The 19,134-nt window shown below is 37.3% G+C and overlaps 1 protein-coding gene across 1 annotated transcript in view; it reads left to right on the top strand.

Moving 5' to 3' along the window:
• The window catches only part of Smc1a (structural maintenance of chromosomes 1A), a 45,377-nt gene that overhangs the window by 20,907 nt on the left and 5,336 nt on the right, over window positions 1-19,134 (top strand). Inside the window, exons 17-20 of the mRNA XM_063245914.1 lie at window positions 1,847-1,992; window positions 2,084-2,237; window positions 3,442-3,552; window positions 18,567-18,723. Of these exons, the coding sequence (XP_063101984.1) occupies window positions 1,847-1,992; window positions 2,084-2,237; window positions 3,442-3,552; window positions 18,567-18,723 (568 nt within the window). The remainder of the gene's footprint in view (window positions 1-1,846; window positions 1,993-2,083; window positions 2,238-3,441; window positions 3,553-18,566; window positions 18,724-19,134) is intronic.

Raw genomic sequence — 19,134 nt, 5'->3', positions numbered from 1 at the left:
ACCTCAAATTCAGACTGGCTGGCCATGTAAATTGAGTGCAACAGATGATGGTATTTTGCTGTAACTAAGTCACTTCACAGTGTGACTATGCTAGTAACTGCTACAGCTCATTTCTTTTCCGTTTAGCAGGCATGTATAACTATGTATTGTGTGATGACTCTATTTTCTTACACCTTTCCTCTTTAAATTACCATCATATTTTTGTCCCTTTCAGCATTTCATCGGTGATTTGAACATACCATTTGATTCTTATGTCTGCCTATATTTGTTGCTTGCGTGTTTTCTTCATTAACCCATGATCACAGGAGTCTTTAGTGTCACTGGAATCTTAAAGTGGAGTTGCAGATCAAGCAGTAAAATCCTGGTCCAGGCCTAGATTTATATATAGATGATCTAGGATAATTTATTCATGTAACCTTTTATTTTGAAATAATTTTCAATTTAGCAGAAAGTTGCAGGAATAGTAGAGTTATCCCTTGATATCTATGAGGGATTAGTTCTAGGACCCCTCTACACACACATCAAAATATGAGGATGCTCAAACCCCTTGTATAAAATGGTTCATTGTGGTATGTAACTTACATTCATCCTCTTGTATATTCTAAATCATCTCTGTATTACAGTGTCTAATACGATGTAAACAGTAATGCGATGTAAAACAATGTAAACAGTCACAAACTTAATTTGTTTCACAATCCTGGAGGAAATGGCCATATTTGTGTTTATGCTAAGAAGTTGGCCATAGTCACATTCATCATCTGATGCAGTTTGCAAAGAAAAACAAAAAACAGAAGCATTTGTGAGCCGAGGTACCACTGTATTTTATTACTTAGAGCATAATGATAAGAAAAATATCTGTATAAATTCAGTACAGATATAATTTGTTCATATATTTTCAGTTCATGTTTGAGTCCACCAGTACATAACGCATGGATACAAAGAATTCTGATCTTCCTACCACCAAGATTCATTAGTCACTGTCAACATATTAAGCCACATTTGCTTTTGTAGTCTATGCTTATTTTTCTGTGAGCCATTTGAGAGTGTGCTGCAGATATATCCCCTTTTATGTGACCTTCAGATCAAAATGAAAAGAACTATTTTTCAAAACCAGAGCATTATAAGTAAAGGTATAATTCAAATCCCCTTTGACTGACTGTTCTCTTTCCAAAGGTAATTCCATATATGTGTTCTTCAATACCTTTGAGGGTTTACTTACTTGTATGTTCATACATGTGTACTTATAGTAAATTTAGAATTTTGGGTTTAAAAAACATGTTACTATACTATATATAAAAGTTTTTTTACATAAAAGTTTTTGTTTGGAAATAATGTTCAATTAGGGCTTAGTGGTAGAGCACTTTCCTGGCATGCGCAAGGTTCATGGTTCAATCCCCAGTACCACCAGAAAAGAAAAACAATTATGTGGAAAAAAATGCTCAAATATAACATTAAATCTGAATACAAAATACGGTATAGTCACAATATATAATACAGTCTAGTCCACTAGGTAATGCTGTTTTTAAATAATGCTAGAGGAAATATGCTAGAATGTCACTTGGTTATCTCTGGCTAGTGGGATTATGAGTGATTCCCTCATTTTTATTATTTTTCTATACTAAGAAATTTTCTGTAATGGTTAGTTTATATAATTGGGCTGGGGGGACAACTCAGTAATTTAGAAATAGGTAAAAGAAAGCTGAGAGTTGATGGGAGGCTTGTAAAAGCAGAGCTGGTTGATGAGAAGCTCTAATACACTGCCTGATAGAAGGATGGGTCAAGAGAAAATTTCAAGATGAGATGAGAAAGTCATCACCTCGTTTCCTGTTTTCCCTGCTGAGACCAGGAGGAGCAAAGACACATGAAGATCATAGATGAGACCATGGCCCAGCTACAAGATCTGAAGAATCAGCACCTGGCCAAGAAGTCAGAAGTAAATGACAAGAATCACGAGATGGAGGAGATTCGTAAGAAACTAGGAGGTGCCAACAAGTGAGTGGATTCAGCTTCAGTGTGGTAGGAAGTAGTTAGAACAGGCAGCCTGCCAGATTTGGGTCTCACTTAGTTCCCTGGACCTTTTTAGGGAAATGACCCATTTACAGAAGGAGGTGACAGCTATTGAAACTAAACTTGAACAGAAACGCAGTGACCGCCACAACTTGCTACAGGCGTGCAAGATGCAGGACATCAAGTTGCCACTCTCGAAGGGCACCATGGATGATATTAGTCAGGAAGAGGTGAGTATTATGGCTGGTAGGAATGGGTTGTGGATGTTAACCACGGTGAATGTGGCTAGGAAGAGCAGGTGATGGGGCAGTGACAGACATAAAGAACAAATGACGTGTTTGGCATGGTGGCACATGCCTGTAATCCCAGCACTCAGGAGGCTGAGGCAGGAGGATCACTTCAAGTTTGAGGCCAGCCTGAACTGCATAGTGAACCCTTGTCTCAAAAGCACAAAACAACAGCAACAAAAAACAGGATATAGAAGAGATGAGGCAAGGTGAATTAGTTAAGGCAAGTGAGGTGAAAAGTGGTTATGGTATGAGGGAAGGTGAGTTGAAAGTTGTGTTGCAAGCCAGTGGGTGGTGTCAGAATTGAATCAGGAGTGGATGAATTCATTAATCTTAAGGACTTGAGCTATATTGTTTTAGCTGCAGCAGATGGTAGATATTTGTAAAAGCAGCAAGTGATAGACGATAGCCAAGAGCAAAGGAAGACTGTATGGCGGGGGGGGGCAGAGAGTGGTGGCTTAGCTGCAGTGAGAGGTTGGCCAGGAAAGGGTTGAGTAACGGACATTAGTAGTACAGAGATGAGGAAGCTTAGTTACTGTAAAGGGAATGACATTAGCCATTAGTGATGTGGAGGTATTTTATCCATTGGAAGTGAAGAATGCTAGCCAGGAAGTGGAGAAGAGCTACAAGGAGATTTATATATTTTTTTGTCTTAAAACATATATATATCTCAGTTCCACAGGTCTTCTTACCTCTTCCAATGAGTATTTCAGTTTAATTCAGTAAAATATTTTCAACATGAAAATTTTTCTGGGCATCATGGGAGCATGTGACATTATTATCTCTAGTCCTAACCACATTCCTATGAGCCAAACATTGTCCCCATGTTACAGATGAAGAAACTCGGGGTGAGGACATATACTTATTGATGAAATGCTTGCCTAAAGTACATGAGGTCCTGAGTTCCCCGCACTGCAAAAACTGGGAGGGCATGGGGGGAATGACCCCACAATCCAAGAGCAAGACTTGCCCAGGATCAAGCTGTTAATAAGAGACACAGCCCAATTTTAAAATTAGGCCTTTCTGCTTCTTTTGTCCCGGAAGTGCTTCCTCCAACTCATTGAAGTCCACAGAAGAGCGCCAGCCTCCCCCTTAGAGGGCTACTCGTGGCTAATCTGCTCCATTTGACTCACTCTCTCCACTGCAGGGTAGCTCTCAGGGAGAGGATTCAGTGAGTGGTTCCCAGAGAACTTCCAATATCTATGCACGAGAGGCCCTCATTGAGATTGATTATGGTGACCTTTGTGAGGATCTCAAGGTAAGAATCAACCATGGGGGCATCTTTCCAGGTATCCTTTTCAGTCAGAGTGGTCTATGAAGGCACACAGATTTTAGCTAGAAAGAAGAGCTGGCAGGGGAAAGAGGACCAAGCTGTGAGTCAAGGTTTTCCCCTCATATGTACACACAGACCTGTGCACATATCTTACCTCCATCCCCAGATTGACCTGAAGTGTTCCTCAGTACACTGTGCTAGGTACTGTCCTCATCCTGGGTATCTTTAACTCCCCTTGCTTCAGTTTCCATCTCTGTGCTAGGTCCCACAGGTTATCTCAAACCCCAGCCTTCCTTCCTAATCTACTTCTCAGTGCCATGTAATGTTCAATCAAAAGTCTCAGCCTCATGCTTGACTTTTCTCTTTTTCACTTTACATAATGAATTACCAAGCCCTATCAAATCTGTCTCCTAAATATCTATTGAATTCTCTTTTCTTTGTGTTTGCACTCTCTCTCCAGTGCATGCCTCTTTCATCTCACAGACTTGCAATGGCATTCTAGTCTCCAAAGCTTTTGAATTCATACTTCATCATTATTCCTGAGGGGCTTGATTTTGTAAAAAATAAAAAAAAAACACTATGGAAATTTTCAAACATATATAGAAGTTAGCCAAATGATATAATGAATGCCAGGAACCCATCACCCAACTTTAACAGTTAGTAACATATGGTCAGTCTTGTTTTTTATACCCGTCACCATTGGACTATTTTAAAGCAAATTCCAGACATTGCATCTATAATTACCTCAGCATGTATCTCTAGACTATGAGCACTCTTTAAAAAACAACCAAAGCATCATACCCAAGAAAATTGAATTACTCTGTAATGTTCAAATACATTTTTATGAAATTCCCCCAGCCTCACCTCTGTTGCAGTTTGTATGTTCAAATCAGGATTTAAGTGAGGCCTGTATGTTAAAATTGGTCCCTGGTAATCCTTAACATTTTTTTTTTCCTTTTTTATTTTCTTCTTTGTATTTATTTATAGAAAAAACTGGGTCATTGGTGTTGCAGAATTTTTATTTTTCTGCTTTAAAAGAATTATTTCAGATTTGAAGGGATATGGATGACAGAATATTGGACATGGAGTTGATAACTTGCTGAGTAATAGGTACTTGGGTTTTCATTATTCTGAGCTTTTGTGTATATCTGATAATTTACATAGTATATCAAGTAAAGTTCCATGTTAGCATTTTAACAAATTGGTTTTAGCTATGTTGACAGTTGTTGCCTAGATCTGTTAAGGCTTTCGAAGTGATAATTTTCTAATTCTTTCCTTCTTTCTCTAGTTATTAGTGGTAATTCTAAAAGGAATTTTCCTATATCAATCTCCTAAATATCTATTGAATTCTCTTTTCTTTGTACTTAGTTCCCTTGCAATGTGATACTTCTCTTTTATCCATGGTTTTACTTTCAAGATTTTAGTTACTATGGTCAGCTGTGAACTGAAAATAATAAATGGAAAATTTCTTAAATAATTTAAAGAGTTTTAATTATATGCCATTCTTATTAGTCACTTAGTAGCCATCAGATCAACTCCTATGATATCACATGCTATATTCTAGAATACTAAGAATGCTGTCTTAGTTATTACTTTCTCATTGCTGGGACAAAATACCCAACACCTACAAGTTAAAGGAGGAAAGATTTAATCTCATCTCATCTCTTCTCTCTTCTCTTCTCTTCTCTTCTCTTCTCTTCTCTTCTCTTCTCTTCTCTCTGTCTGTCTCTCTCTCTCTCTCTCTCTCTCTCACTCAGACAGAAGCTTTCATTCTCTCAATGAATATATTCTGCTTTTAAAAAAAAGGAAGGTTTATTTTACCTCATAGTTGGTAGAAGTTTCAGTCCATAGTCAGTTGGCTCCAAGGCAGGGTGAGATGGCCAAGGGGCATAGCAGAAGAGAAACAGTCCAAGGCAGGGCAGACAGAAAAAAGCAGCTGCAGCAAGCAGCTCTTTCCCTTTTATTCCATTCAGGCTACAAGTCTAAGTTGGTGCCACTCACACCCAGGGTGAGTCTTCTTCAGTCAATCCATTCAGCCACACCAAAGTATACTAATCCAGTCATTGAATTAAACTGATTCAGTCATTCCCTAAAGCCCCAAGTGGGAGCACTTGAGGTCTTGGGGGAATTTTTGATATAAGCTTGTGCTAGTGACTCTATGGCACATGAGCTACAGTGGGCTGTTCGTTATGAAAAGCTCTAAAAGATTCAGCATCACTGCTATAAACCATAGCACTTACATAGTAGCCTAACACTGTGTCACAGAACCTATATGCCTACAAAATTCATCTTGCTTCATCTTATCATGTAGGCTTTGTATTATCTCACATCACTCCCGCAAGAAGAGAAGGGGAAATACAGTACAATAAAAAATTTTGAAAGGGCATATTCACATAACTTTTATTACAGTGTATTATTAGAATTATTTTTAATTTCTTTGCCTAATTTATAATTTAAACTTTTATCATACATATGTATGTATAGGAGAAAAAAGCATAGATGTGATTAAATACTATCTGTGATTTCAGGCATTTCTTGGAGGTCTTGGAATGTATTCCCTATGGATAGGGGGACTACTAAACAGTTGTTACAGGAAAGATAGGATAGTTTCCATTGTTTACCAGTTTTGGGAAATGATGTATTGGTTACCCTTCTCGTCTTCAGAGGTGACCAGTGAGATTTGTAATTTATATTTATTTTAAACTTAGTGATTTTGTTTTATTGTTTTTTGAGACAATCTCACTGCATAGCACAGGCTATACTAGAACTTATGACAAGTCTCCTTCCTTAGCCTTCCAAGTCGTGTGATTCCAGGTATGCACCACTACCCACTATAAACAAGTATTTTAGATATATTTGTTTCAGTCTTGTAACATAATTTTTCCTTTTTTATTTGTATATGTTTATAATATTCAATGATTACATTCCTTGTGGAGAGTTGGTACATGTATATAAAATATCTTGTTCTCTCATCAACTTCCCATCCCTACCCTCTTTCATCTTTCTCTTGATCCCTTTAACTTTTAACAAGGTCTGTCTCCTTATTTCTTACTATCTTTTATTTAGCTTTTTTTAGTATTTTAGTATTTCTCATATAAAAGAAACTTAAACTAGTGTGTCTGAATTAATTCATTGGATGTTATGATCTCAAAGTGCATCCATTTTCCTCTAGATCACTGATTTATCCTTCTTACATGGCAAAGTATTACTTCATTCATTAAACACTTTCTTTTTTAAATTTTATTTAAAGAAAAAAAAGGTAGAAATAATAATTTCAAAAAAAACAGTAAGAAATCACTAGTTGATAAATTACATATTGTCCTCTTATAAATATTTGTTTAAGTTACAAAAGTAAAGCATACAAAGTAGACATTTAAACAGCGAGACTGCAAAGAGTTCTGTTCAACACCCCAACAAAAACTTAGTAATATGGTTATAGTAATATGGTTATCAATCCTGCACACTGAAACATACATGCAGTTATATCCTTTAGAGCACTTTCTTTTCCTCTCTTTTGCAATACCAATTACACATTTTGGGTTTTATTACTCCTATATTTCATATTACTTTTTACACTAGAGACACAATGTGATATTATAAATATGATTCTTATTCATTGAACTAATAAGGATAGCCTCAAGTTGTTTTTATTTGCCTCAAGATCATCTTTTTTATAGCTGAGTAATATTCCAGTGAATAAATATACCACATCCATAAAACATTTTCTTATTCATTCATTTGTTGATATTCAGATGCTACTTGCAAGATTCAGCTATTATGAATAGTGCTACTATAAACATGAGCATGCATCTATCACTATAATATAATACCTTTAGTTTTCTGAGGAATCTCCATACTGATTTCTATAATTTTGTGCTAGTTTATATTCCCACCAACAAAGTTCCCTTTTCTTTGCAGCCTCGCCAGCATTTATTAGTTGATTTTTGTTGTTGTTTTTGTTTTTGTTTTGTTGGTACCAGAGTTCAAATTCATGACCTCATGCATGCCAGGCAGGTGCTTATGCCGCTGAGCTAAATCTTGGCCCTTATTGGTTGACTTCTTGATGATAACGATTCTTGCTAAAATGTGATGGAATCACAGTATTGTTTTAATTTGCATTTCTCTGAAGGCCAGCGATGTTCAACATTTGCTCATGTATTTACTGATCATTTGTACTTCTGAGAAGAGTGTTTTCATTTGTTTCAGCTGCCAAATATTTTTGATTGAGTTTTTTTCTTAGACTGTATTTTTTGGAGTTCTTTATATATTGTAAATATTAGACCTCTGACTGAGGAACGAGAACTGCAAAAAATGTTTTCACATTCTGTAGATTATCCCTACAGTCTGTTGGGGGTTTCCTTTGCTGTACAAAGCATTTTAAGTTGATACAATCCCATTTGTTGATTCTTGGTATTTTTTCTTATACCATTGGGTGTCTCTTCAGAGAGTCCTTGCCTATGTCTCTGTTTTCAAGAGTTTTACCTATTTTGTAATCCATCAGAATGTTTCTGTCTTAATATTTAGGTTTGTGATCCATTTTGATATTAGTTTAGTACACAGTGAGAGATAAGGTGTAGCTTCAATCTTCTGTGTGTGATTAGCCAGTTTTCCCAGCACCAGTTGTTAAACAGGCTACCTTTCCTCCAGTATGCGTTTTGGCTCCTTTGTCAAAGATCATATATCTGAATGTGCCAGGGTTTGTTTCCGCATCTTCCATTTTATTCCACTCATACACATGTCTGCTTTTGTGCCAGTCTCATGCTGATTTTATCACTGTAGCTTTGTACAGTAATAGGACTTGAAGCCCGGGATTATGATGCCTCCTGCTTTGTTCCTGTTGCCCAGGATTGCTTTTGCAACTCTGGGTCTCTTCTGGCTCCGTGTGAATTTTAGGATTATATTCTTCAGGTCTGTGAGGAATACTGGTGGCATTTTGAGGAACAGGGGACAATCTTTTCGTTTTCTGATGTCTTATTTGACCTCCTTTATCAAAGTATTATAGTTTTCATCTTAGAAGTCTTTTGCTTACTTGGTTAAGTTAAGTCCTAAATATTTAATTTTTCTTGATGCTCTGACTGGTATTGTTTTCCTAATTTCTTTCTCAATGAGTTCATTCTTGGTGTACAGGAAGGCTACTGATTTTTGCGTGTTGATTTTGTAACCCGCTACACTGCTGAATTTGGTTATTAATTGTAGGAGTCTTTTCATGGAAATTTTTATGTCTTCTATAGAGGATCATGTCGTCTGCAAATAATGATAATTTGGCTTCTTCCTTTCCTATATGTATCCCTTTGTTTTGTTTCTCTTTCTTGATTGCTCAGGCTAGTGTTTGATGTACTATAATTGAGCAGGAGTGGTGATACTGGACACCCTTTTCTCGTCCCCGATTTTACACGGAAAACTTTCAGCTTTCCCCCATTTAATATGATGTGGGCTGTTGGTTTGTCATAAATGGCTTTTATCAACTTGAGATAAGGGCCCTCTATACCAATGATGGCAAATCCATGGCACACATGCCACAGCGGGCTTTCTGTATCACTGAAAGCTCTAAAAGGTTCACCATCACTGCTCTATGCCTGTTTTCTTTGCTTTTTTTTTTTATCATGAATGGATCTTGGATTTTGTCAAAAGATTTTCTTGCATCTATTGAGATGATCGTTTGATTTTTGTCCTTCTGTCTATGTTATGTATTAAATTTATTGATATGTATATGCTGAACCATGCTTGCATCCCTGAGATGAAGCCTACTTGGTGATGATGTATGATCTTTTGGATGATCTGTTGCATTCTGTGTGCCAGTACAGTGGTACCTTGGGTCATGAACTTAATTCATTCCACAATTCTGTTGAAGATGGCCACATTCAAGTACATGCAGGGAAGATGGCTGTGGTCATGCTCATCACCCCATGAGGAGTTTGCAAAGGAAAGCAGAATTTCACCAAATTGTTCAGGGACAGAAATGTTCATGAACTAATGTATTACTGTACCTTTTTGAGGATTTTTACACTGATGTTCATTAAAGAGATTAGCCTGTAGTTCTCCTTTTTGGTTGGATCCTTGTCTGGTTTTGGCACCAGGGTAATGCTAGCTTCCAGGAATGACTTTGAGAGTACTCCTCTCTCAATTTCATTAGAGTTTGAGGAGTACTGGTGTTAGATATCCCTTAGATTCTTGTGAAATTCAGCAGCGAGTCCATCAGGCCCTGGGCTTTTCTCTGTTGGTAGGTTTTTTAAGTTACTATTTGAATTTCATTGCCAATTACTGTATTCTAGGAACTGTCTAATTTCTTCTGTGACCTATGATTGCTCAACAGCATGCTGTTTAATTCACATGTGTTTGAATAATTTCTGTGGTTGCTTTGCCGTTGATTTCTCATTTTGTTGCTCTAGGTCTGATAATATACATGGAATAATCTCAATTCTTTTGCATTTGCATGACTAGTTTTGCATGCTCTACAGACTAGTATGTGGTCTCTTTTGCATAAAGGCGGCCTATGTACTGCTAAGACTGTATTCTGTTGTTGAGTGTGACACTGTCAGTATACAAATCCATGTGTTTGAAGGTTTGTTTCTGATATTTCTTTGTTGATTTTTGTCTACTTGGACATGTATATTTGTGACAGTGGGATATTAGAGTCCCTCACTATAATTGTGCTGTTTATCTTTTTTGGGGAAGGGTACCGGGGATTGAACTCATGACCTTCTGCTTGTCAGCCAGGCACTTGTGCCACTGAGCTGAATCCCCAGCTAATGTTTATCTTTTATGTCCAGTAGTGTTTGATTTATGAAGGTGGGTATACCAGTGCCTCTTGTGTACCCTTAATATGTAGGACCTTCTTTGCCTCTTCTAATCAGTTTTGGCTTGAGATCCACTTTGTCTGGAAATAGGATTTTTAGTCCCACTCGTTTTCTGGTTCCCATTGTGTAGAATATTGTTTCTCATCCTTTGATTTGTAGTCTGTGTGTATCTTTTTGGGTTAAATGTGTGTCTTATATACAGCTTTCCTTGGGTTTTGTTTCTTGTTACATTCTACTAATCTGTGTCTTTTGATAGGAAAATTGAGACCGTTCACATTACAAGTTATTACTGAAAGGTACTGACTTATTCTTGTCATTGCTTTACTTTTATGCTATTGATTTCCTTTTTCCCCTTCTGCTTAATTGCTTACCCTTCCTGGTGGATTCATTGTATCAGATTTTTTGGCATTGTTGGTGTCATTGTCTCTCTCAAATATCCTGGGGAAGCTTTTGGTGTGCTGGTTTGGTGGTCATAAATTTCCTAAGGTTCTCTTTGTTATGAAAAGACCTTATTTCGCCATCAATTTTGAAAGAGTTTTGTAGGCTTATCAGTCTGGGTTGTATAATGATTTCTTTCATGGTTTGAGACTTTTCACTTGAAGCTCTCCTGGCCTTTAAGGCATGTGTTTAGGAGTCTGCTGTAATTCTAATGGATTTACCTTTATTAGTGATTTATTGTTCTAAATCGCTTGTAGGATTTTGTCCTTCTATTATACTTCTGCAATTTTCACTATGTTGTATGCTATGGAAAAATTCTTTTTCTGATCACAGTTTTTTGGGGTTCTATGTGCCTCACATATCTATATGCTTCTTTCCCCATGCTTAGAAAGTTTTTGCTGTTATTTCTGTAAACTATTTTTGTTGTTATTGTTTTTGGTTAAATACTCTTGGTATCCCTATTTTTCACTAGTTCTGTTTAATCTTAGATTAAGCTTCTTTGTGTCATCTAGCAGCTGTTGAATCCATTTATCATGTTCTCTTGTTGTTAAAGTATATGAATAGTTAGTTATTGACATCAGCACTGTCTTCCAGTTATGACACTCTGTCCTCACATTGGTCATTTCTGCCCATACTTTCAATAGGATATTTAATCTCCGAGATTTCTGTTTGATGACTTTTCATGGACTGTAATTGTTTGGTAAACTTGTCATTCATGTTTTGTATTATTTTATTTAGCTCAACTAGCTTTTTATTAGTATCTTCTATAAACTTGCTGATCATTTTGTTATATCCATTATCCATTTAGTTGTATCTTTGAGCTTGCCAAGTGCCTTATTGATCTAGTCTCTCTCCCCCATCTACCTGCCCCCTCCCCTCATTTTTCCTGTGCTGAGGTTTGTAGGTCAATTACAGTGGAAAGACCTCAGTGGTATTATGGAGGGAGATCTGTTTAGTTAGCATCTGCTTTTAAATCGTGTATTCTAGTTGTAGTGCATGCCTGTTATCCTAGTACTCAGGAGGCTGAGGCAGGAGGATCACCACAAGTTTGTGGCTAGCCTGGTCTATGTAGTGAGTGCAGGAGTAGCCTGAACTGTATAGTGGTTTGGCTAACTATAGGAATTTGTTTCTTTCCCAAGATCCAACTGACCCTGTTAATTTATGGTGGGGAGGATACAGTAAAATTGACCCAGCATCCAATTCTCTATACCACAATATTGTTAATGCCACAAAGGCAATCAAGACATTGACATATAGAAAAGCAGTTAATAGCAACAACTATGCCGCCCTGGCAATAGCAACAAAATTACCTGCAATAATAGTGTCAGAAACAAACTGGATATTGCTATACCATAAGAACCAATAATGTATCACCCTTAACCATTGAAATATGATCTATAACTATAGCATAAACACTAACAAAGCAAATATTGGCATACTGTAAATACCTGCTAAGTGCAACCAATATATGCCGACTAACAACAGAAGATAATTCAACAGTAATAATGTAGATTTAACTATCTGAAGATTAATAAAGCTTAATTGTTATACTAGTAAAATAAAAGGGTTAGGAGATGGGAGAATGAAAGCAGGAAAATTTTTAAAACCAGTGGAATATGGAAAGGAGGAGAGAAGAGAGAGAACACATCCTGTTAAGTTTAAGGAAATTTAGAGAATTAGGTAAAAGTAAAGGAAAACAAGAAAAGTAAGAAAAAAATTAAAAGAAAAAAGATTTAAATTAAAAAAGGGAAAAAACAAAGAAAGGGAAAATGAGTCCAAAAATTTCCTTTGTAGGTTTGATTGAGTGGTTTGTTTCTAGTGTCTGCAGTCTTAGAATACAACAAGTTACAATTTTCTCCACCTGAATTTATAGCTTGTGTGTTTATAACCTGCCCTTCCTCCTCCAGATTCCTCTCTGTATGCCCAGGGTGTGGCAACTATTTAAGCTGAGGTACATCTTTGCTTATGTTGATAGATGGGTAAAGCAATCAGATCTCTGATCACTATGCTGAATATAGGCAGCAAAGTTGGGGTTCAAGCAGAATGCTAGACTTAATGCAGGCACTTTAAGATCCAGCCATCACTGAAAGCTATACATGCTGGGCCTGGCTTTTCTTCATGAGGGGCAGGGGTCCACAACCTTCCTGGCCTGACCATAAACTTCTCAGGGTGTGTGTCCAGCCTGCATCCTCCCTGCAGCTGTCTCATGTAACCATCTCCCACCCAATTACCATGGTAGGCCAACACTGCAAACCCTGAAATAAAGTTGTTGTGTAGTTCTGTGATTCTTCCCAAAATGGGCCCTTATTTAAAACTCAAATATGGTGTGTGCTGCAGTGGATTTCTTCTCCAATTCAGAGTAAAACCCCACATTGTTTTTGCAGTTTGCAGCCGTGGAATATTCTTTAGACGAGCATTCTTTGGCTCATTCTGTTGTTTTCCCTTGGAGCTTTCAACACTTTCCCAGTTTACTTTGTGTCTTCAGAGAGAGGTCCCCTCCCTAGGAGGCAGGTTGAGCTTTCTAGACTGTTTGATTCTTTTTTGTTTGTTTGTTTAGGTTTTTTGAGACAGGGTCTCCATCTGTAATTTAAGCTGGCCCTTGAACTCACTGTGCAGCTCAGGCTGGCCTTGAATTCACAGTGATCTTCCTGCCTCAGTCTCCCAAGTGCTGGGTTTTCAGGCATGCACCATCATGTCTGGCAAACTGCTTTATTCATTTTTTCTGCATTGTGTACTATTTTTCCAGCTTCCCTCTACTTTATACTTTACCTGTCAACTCCCTCCCAATTTCTAGAGATTGAATTTTTTTCTCTTCACCAAGTTGTTCTTTTCTAGGTATCTTGAACCTAGCTCCTGGAGAGGCTGTATTTTGCTGCTAATTGCTACTCTGCCATTTTTTCTCCCTCTTTCTTTTTTATGATACTGAGGATTGAACCTAGGAAGCAATGAACTACATCGCCATCCTTTTTAAAATTTTGTGTCTCACTAAATTTCCCCAGGCTGGCATCAAACTTATAATCTTCTGTTTCCCAAGTAGCTGTGATTACAGGTATGCACACCATACCTAGCTTCTTTTTTCTTTTTATTGATCATATTGTTCTGTTTTGGGCCAGTAGGAGGCACCATGCCTGGCTGGCTGATGGTGTGACTAGGAAATACTATTATTTAGCAGCTGTCATGTAGACATGAACTCAGAACTCATGATTGCTGAGTTGGCTAGTGCTTCTAGAAACTTTTTGTAGTTTGCACTCCTAAATGCATTTTTTAATTTGAAGGAAAAATGTATTATGAATTCGTATTGATACTTAACTAACATTATAATTGTCAGTTTAATATTGTTGATTTTGTTTTAGTTTTTAGGTATTCTTACTGAACATCTGAGCTCTTAGCAACACTAACTATGCTATATAATATAGTAGTTTCGAATCATGTAAGATAAAAGTAATTTGATGATTGAATAGTTTTAAATTTTCTTATGGGCTTTTTTTGTCATTAAGCACACTGAGCATGTATAGTTATGTTTCTGTTTTAATGTAAGTTGGAAGAATTCTCTAGAAGATTTAACCAGATTGATAAATAGTTATGTTTCTCTGTTTTGGTTTTGGCTTTTAAGGATTGCTTCTTTTAGCATTTCAATTTATTTTTCCCCTAGTTTAAATCTGAAATATTTTAAACTTATAAAAAAGTTGAAAGAACAGTTACTACCCATGTACTTTTCATCTTAGATTAACCAATGAATATTTTTACTGCATTTGATTTCTCTGTCCTCCCTCCCTCTGTATCATCCCCTCTACGTGCACTTTTTTCTGAATCTTTTAAAGGAAGTACAGGTGTCATAATATTTCAGCCCTAAATATTTTGGTACACTAAGAACAAAGAATTCTCCTACATAACCACAGTTCCATACTGCACCTAAGAAAATGAATAATTATTTCAGAATATTTAGTATTAGCCCATAGTTGAATTCTCCAAGGTCAGTGATAGTAAACCTTTTAGAGCTTTCAGTAACACAAACAGCTTGCTGCAGCATGTATGCCATAGGTTCAGCACTACTGCCCTAGATGGTCCAAAAGTATTTTCTGTAGTGTTCCTTTTTAAAAACTAAAACTTTTAAATTGTTACTTTTTGGTGTGCTGGGGATTGAATTTAAGGCCTCATTCATGCTAGGCAAGCACTTAGCCAATAAGCCAATATTCCATGTCTTACACTTTTGCTTTCACATTCATTCACTGTCACTGTCTCCTCCCCACCTCTTTAACCCCTCTCCCCCACCTCTTTTTTCCCCTCTGAGGAAAACCCTAGGGATTGAACCCAGGGAATTCACTCTGAGCTACAACTTCAGCCTCCCTCTTTTTTTTTTGGAACCAGAAATTGAACTCATGGCTTTGTGCTTGCCAGGCAGGTGCTGTTCCTCTGAGCTATATCCCTGGCCCAAGTATTTTTTTTTATGTCATGAAACAGAGTCTTACTCAGTTGTTCAGACTGGGCTGGAACTTGAAGTCCTCCCACCTCAGCCTACCAAATTCTGGGTTTATACCCAGCCATTTTTGGTTGTTATATCTCTTTAGTTACTTTTAATATGGAGCAGTCCTTTTACCTGCTCATAATACTCATCTTTTGAAGAGGCTGTTTCCATTGTCTTGTAAAATGTTCCACATTGTGAATATGTTGGTTTCTTTGCATATTGTTTAATCTATCCTTTCAACCCTTGTATCTCCTATAAATTGAAAATTGGTCTCATCTGGAGGATTGATGGATTCAAGTTAAATATTAGTCGGTAAGAACACTGTATTGGTATTGTGTATTCTTTATGTTGCATCTCTTCAAGCGGTGCATTATATTGAGATTTGTTCATTATTAGAGATAATCAATCTCTCAGTTATAAAGTATCAGGTGCCAGATTCCTCAGTACTAAATGTATACTTTTAGCTTCTTCATTTAATTAGACATTTTTATTAATACTTTACCATATTGTGACTCTCTTGTTCCCTAATAGTTTTTTACCAAGTGGTGCTTACATTTGGATTTGTTTTATAACTATGCGGCATCTTCATGTGGTTTTAGAACCAAAAATAGAAAACATGGTAAATGAAGAGAACTCTAACTTCTATTCCTGTCCCCTTCACCTCTCTTGCTACATCAGCCTTTTAATCAATTTTAGGTAATCCTTTGTTGTTATATCTTTAAAATACAAATGTATCTCCAGGTATATTCATAAATCTTTCCATTTCTTAGACTAAAGATAGTATACTCTTGTATACCTTTTATATTTTACTGAAACACCTATGCTGAAGACCACTCCACAGTAGTGTATAGAGATCTTCAAAAGAACTTTTAAAATATAAATATATTCATGTTTAACTTGTTCTTTAACTCATTCAGTGGGCAAAAGGCTAAACTTTTTAAGTCAGTGGTGACAAACCTATGGCACATGCGCCACCGTTGACTTTGTTACCATTGAAAGCTTTTTAAAGGTTAGCCATCATTGTAAGACTTTCATAATTGGCTTCTACTTGTCTACTGTATTTCCCCCAAAATAAGGCTGAGTCATACTAGTTTTTGAAACAGGGCTTCTTTTTAGGGGATGTCTTATTTTTTCATATACAATAATCTACATTTATTTATGTATAAAAATCTACATCTGTTCAAATAGAGTCATGTCATGTTTTTCAGGAGCATTGTCATAACTCTTCAAACCCTGAATTCTAGACTGAATTTCCTTTTTTTAAATTTTTTTTTTTGGTACTGGGGGTCGAATTCACAACTTCCTCTTGTCGGGCAGGCTGTTATACTGCTGAGCTAAATCCCCAACCTAAAAATGAATTCTTGGGTTTTTTTTTTGGGGGGGGGGTTGTGGTTTTTTTGGGACTGGGGTTTGAACTCACGACCTTGCACTTGACAGCCAAGCATTTGTGCTGCTGAGCCAAATCCCCAGCCATGGCCTGAATTTCTTGCAAGTCTATTTCCTATAGAACCATTGGCCACAACCTCTCATGTCCAGCAATAGAGTTTTCCTTAAATGACCACTTCTTATCCATGTAGCCAGTTTGTGGTACTTTGGCAACACAGCCGTCAGTGATTTTATGCCATGGATTCTTCACCTGTCATAACCTCTTAAGGTAGGCTTCACAAAATTTCTGTTAAATCAAGTGTTAATTGAAGACTTTAGAGATAGAAGTGGAAACAAAAATGATGATAGTTGAAAATGATGGTCCACACAAAAATGACAAAAAATTTCAGGCACCAAAACTCTGAAAATGTCTCTTTTGCACTATATTCATTAAAGCACATGTATTGAATTATGAAGATTCATATTAGACACAACAACATCTATTTATTACCAAGTATGCACAATATTTGTGCTGTGTGTCTATACTTTGATTAGCCATTCAATGATAAGTCTTAAATATATCTGTTTACATAGGCATTTACCTATTACCCAAAGGTGCTTGCTTGGGTATTTACAAATACTTAATTGTAATTTTTATTATTACTTAAGTATTAATGTCAATAATATTATTTTATAATTCAGTACATCTGTCTAGCTAGTAATCATAACTGTGGCTTACTTTTGAGGTAGGGCTCACATTATGAGTGTTGTGAAAAATCGTGCTAGGGCTTACTTTTTAGTTAGGTCTTGTTTTCCAGAAAGCATAGTAACTAGATTCTTTTCCTGTGTTCTTCACCAATACACATGCATGCGTGCATGAACATGCTCACATATGCACATGTAATTGCTGCTACTACCATATTGATTTGTACCCCCTTGAATGTTTTGTTTTTGGTGTTCCTGTTTGTTTGTTTTTTGAGACAAGGTCTTGCTGTATAGTTCAGGCTGACTTTGAACTCCCAATGTAGCACAGGTTAGCCTCAAACTCTTAATAATCCTTGTGCCTCAGCTTCCTAAGTTCTAGAATTACAGGTATGTGCTACCACACTGGCTCCTTTTATATTTTAAAGTTGAGCATAAAGAACTCCCATGATTTTTGTTTATGGTGTTCTCAGCTACGTAGGAAACTGTTCTTTCTTTCTGTGTTCACCCTATTTCTCTTGTAAGCCTTATCTTACACACATTCCCAGAAATCTTCCCTGACCCTAGAGTCTGAGTTAGGTGCCTTTCCTGTGTGCCGATCGAACAGTCTGCTTATTGTTGTTTTTGTGTTCAACCTATGGTATTCTGATTGTTATGTGCCTTCCTCTGTTACTTTCCTGGGCTTTGTAAACACAGGCTCACGGGACATGACAACCCAATGCCTCACACTTGGTAGGCATTCAGTAAATAGTTATTGCCTAAAAGTAGCAGAAGGGTACAAGCTCAGACATGCATCATAATAGCTATAAGACCTAAAACCAAGTTTGAGTGGAATTTGCTCAGATGTAATGATCTAAAAAAATTCCCTTAAGTTGTGGAGCTATAGATGGAGTCCAGAGCAGCCTATGTGGGGGCCTTTAGGTCACTCTAAGATAGTGCTGGCTCCTGGCCGAGGCTGAGAGCCAGAAAGGGCTCCTCCAGAGACGAAAAGGTTAACAGGACCTGGGGAAAAGGCTAGAGATGTTAAAGGCTAGAGATGTTAAATCTGTAATTTCCAAGGGTGTGGAACAGTTATCATGGGCAGAATTGGGTGGAAGAAGCTAAGTTGGAGAAGAACAACTTGCCTTCCTCATGAGAGTGGGTGTGTAGGCACCTACCTGGTTAGTTATCTCTGGGGGCCTTGGCACAGAGGCTATTAGGCTCTCCTTAATATTGTTGGGCCTGGATTACAGGATGCCCAGGCTGAGGAGGAGATTAAACAGGAGATGAACACACTGCAGCAGAAGCTAAATGAGCAGCAAAGTGTGCTTCAGCGTATTGCTGCCCCCAACATGAAGGCCATGGAAAAGCTGGAAAGTGTCAGAGACAAGTTCCAGGAAACCTCAGATGGTAAGATTTGGGTTTCTTGTAGTGCTTTAGATGAGGGCAGAAGGCTAGAGGTATCCAAACGGCCTGCTTCTATATCAGAATAGCTCCTATTTTTACATGATTTCTTACTTAAAACTTTCCCTTAAACAGTGGGGGTTATCTTACTTGCTTTCTAGAGTTAATGATCTTCCCAAGGTCATAAATCTAGTTGCTGGTAGACCCTAGAAAAGAATATTTTTATGGTGCTAGGTCTGTGCTTGATTCTGTATCCAGCAGTCCATCCACTGAACACAAATCTTTGTGGGACCCTCTTCAGGCATTCCTTTCCCTGTAGGATGTCCCTGTGTTAGATAGTCATTTGCAGATCATTCTTTGTGTGATGTGATCCTCAGCCCTGGAAAAACCTAGGGCACTGAGGGATCATCTGTCCTT

The sequence above is a fragment of the Cavia porcellus genome, unplaced genomic scaffold (genome assembly GCF_034190915.1).
Source record: "Cavia porcellus strain 051 isolate PalLab524CR breed Dunkin Hartley unplaced genomic scaffold, mCavPor4.1 scaffold_3, whole genome shotgun sequence".
In the NCBI taxonomy this organism is placed as follows: domain Eukaryota; kingdom Metazoa; phylum Chordata; class Mammalia; order Rodentia; family Caviidae; genus Cavia; species Cavia porcellus.
The sequence above is the reverse complement of the archived record's forward strand: the minus strand, read 5'-3'. Positions and strand labels throughout refer to the sequence as shown.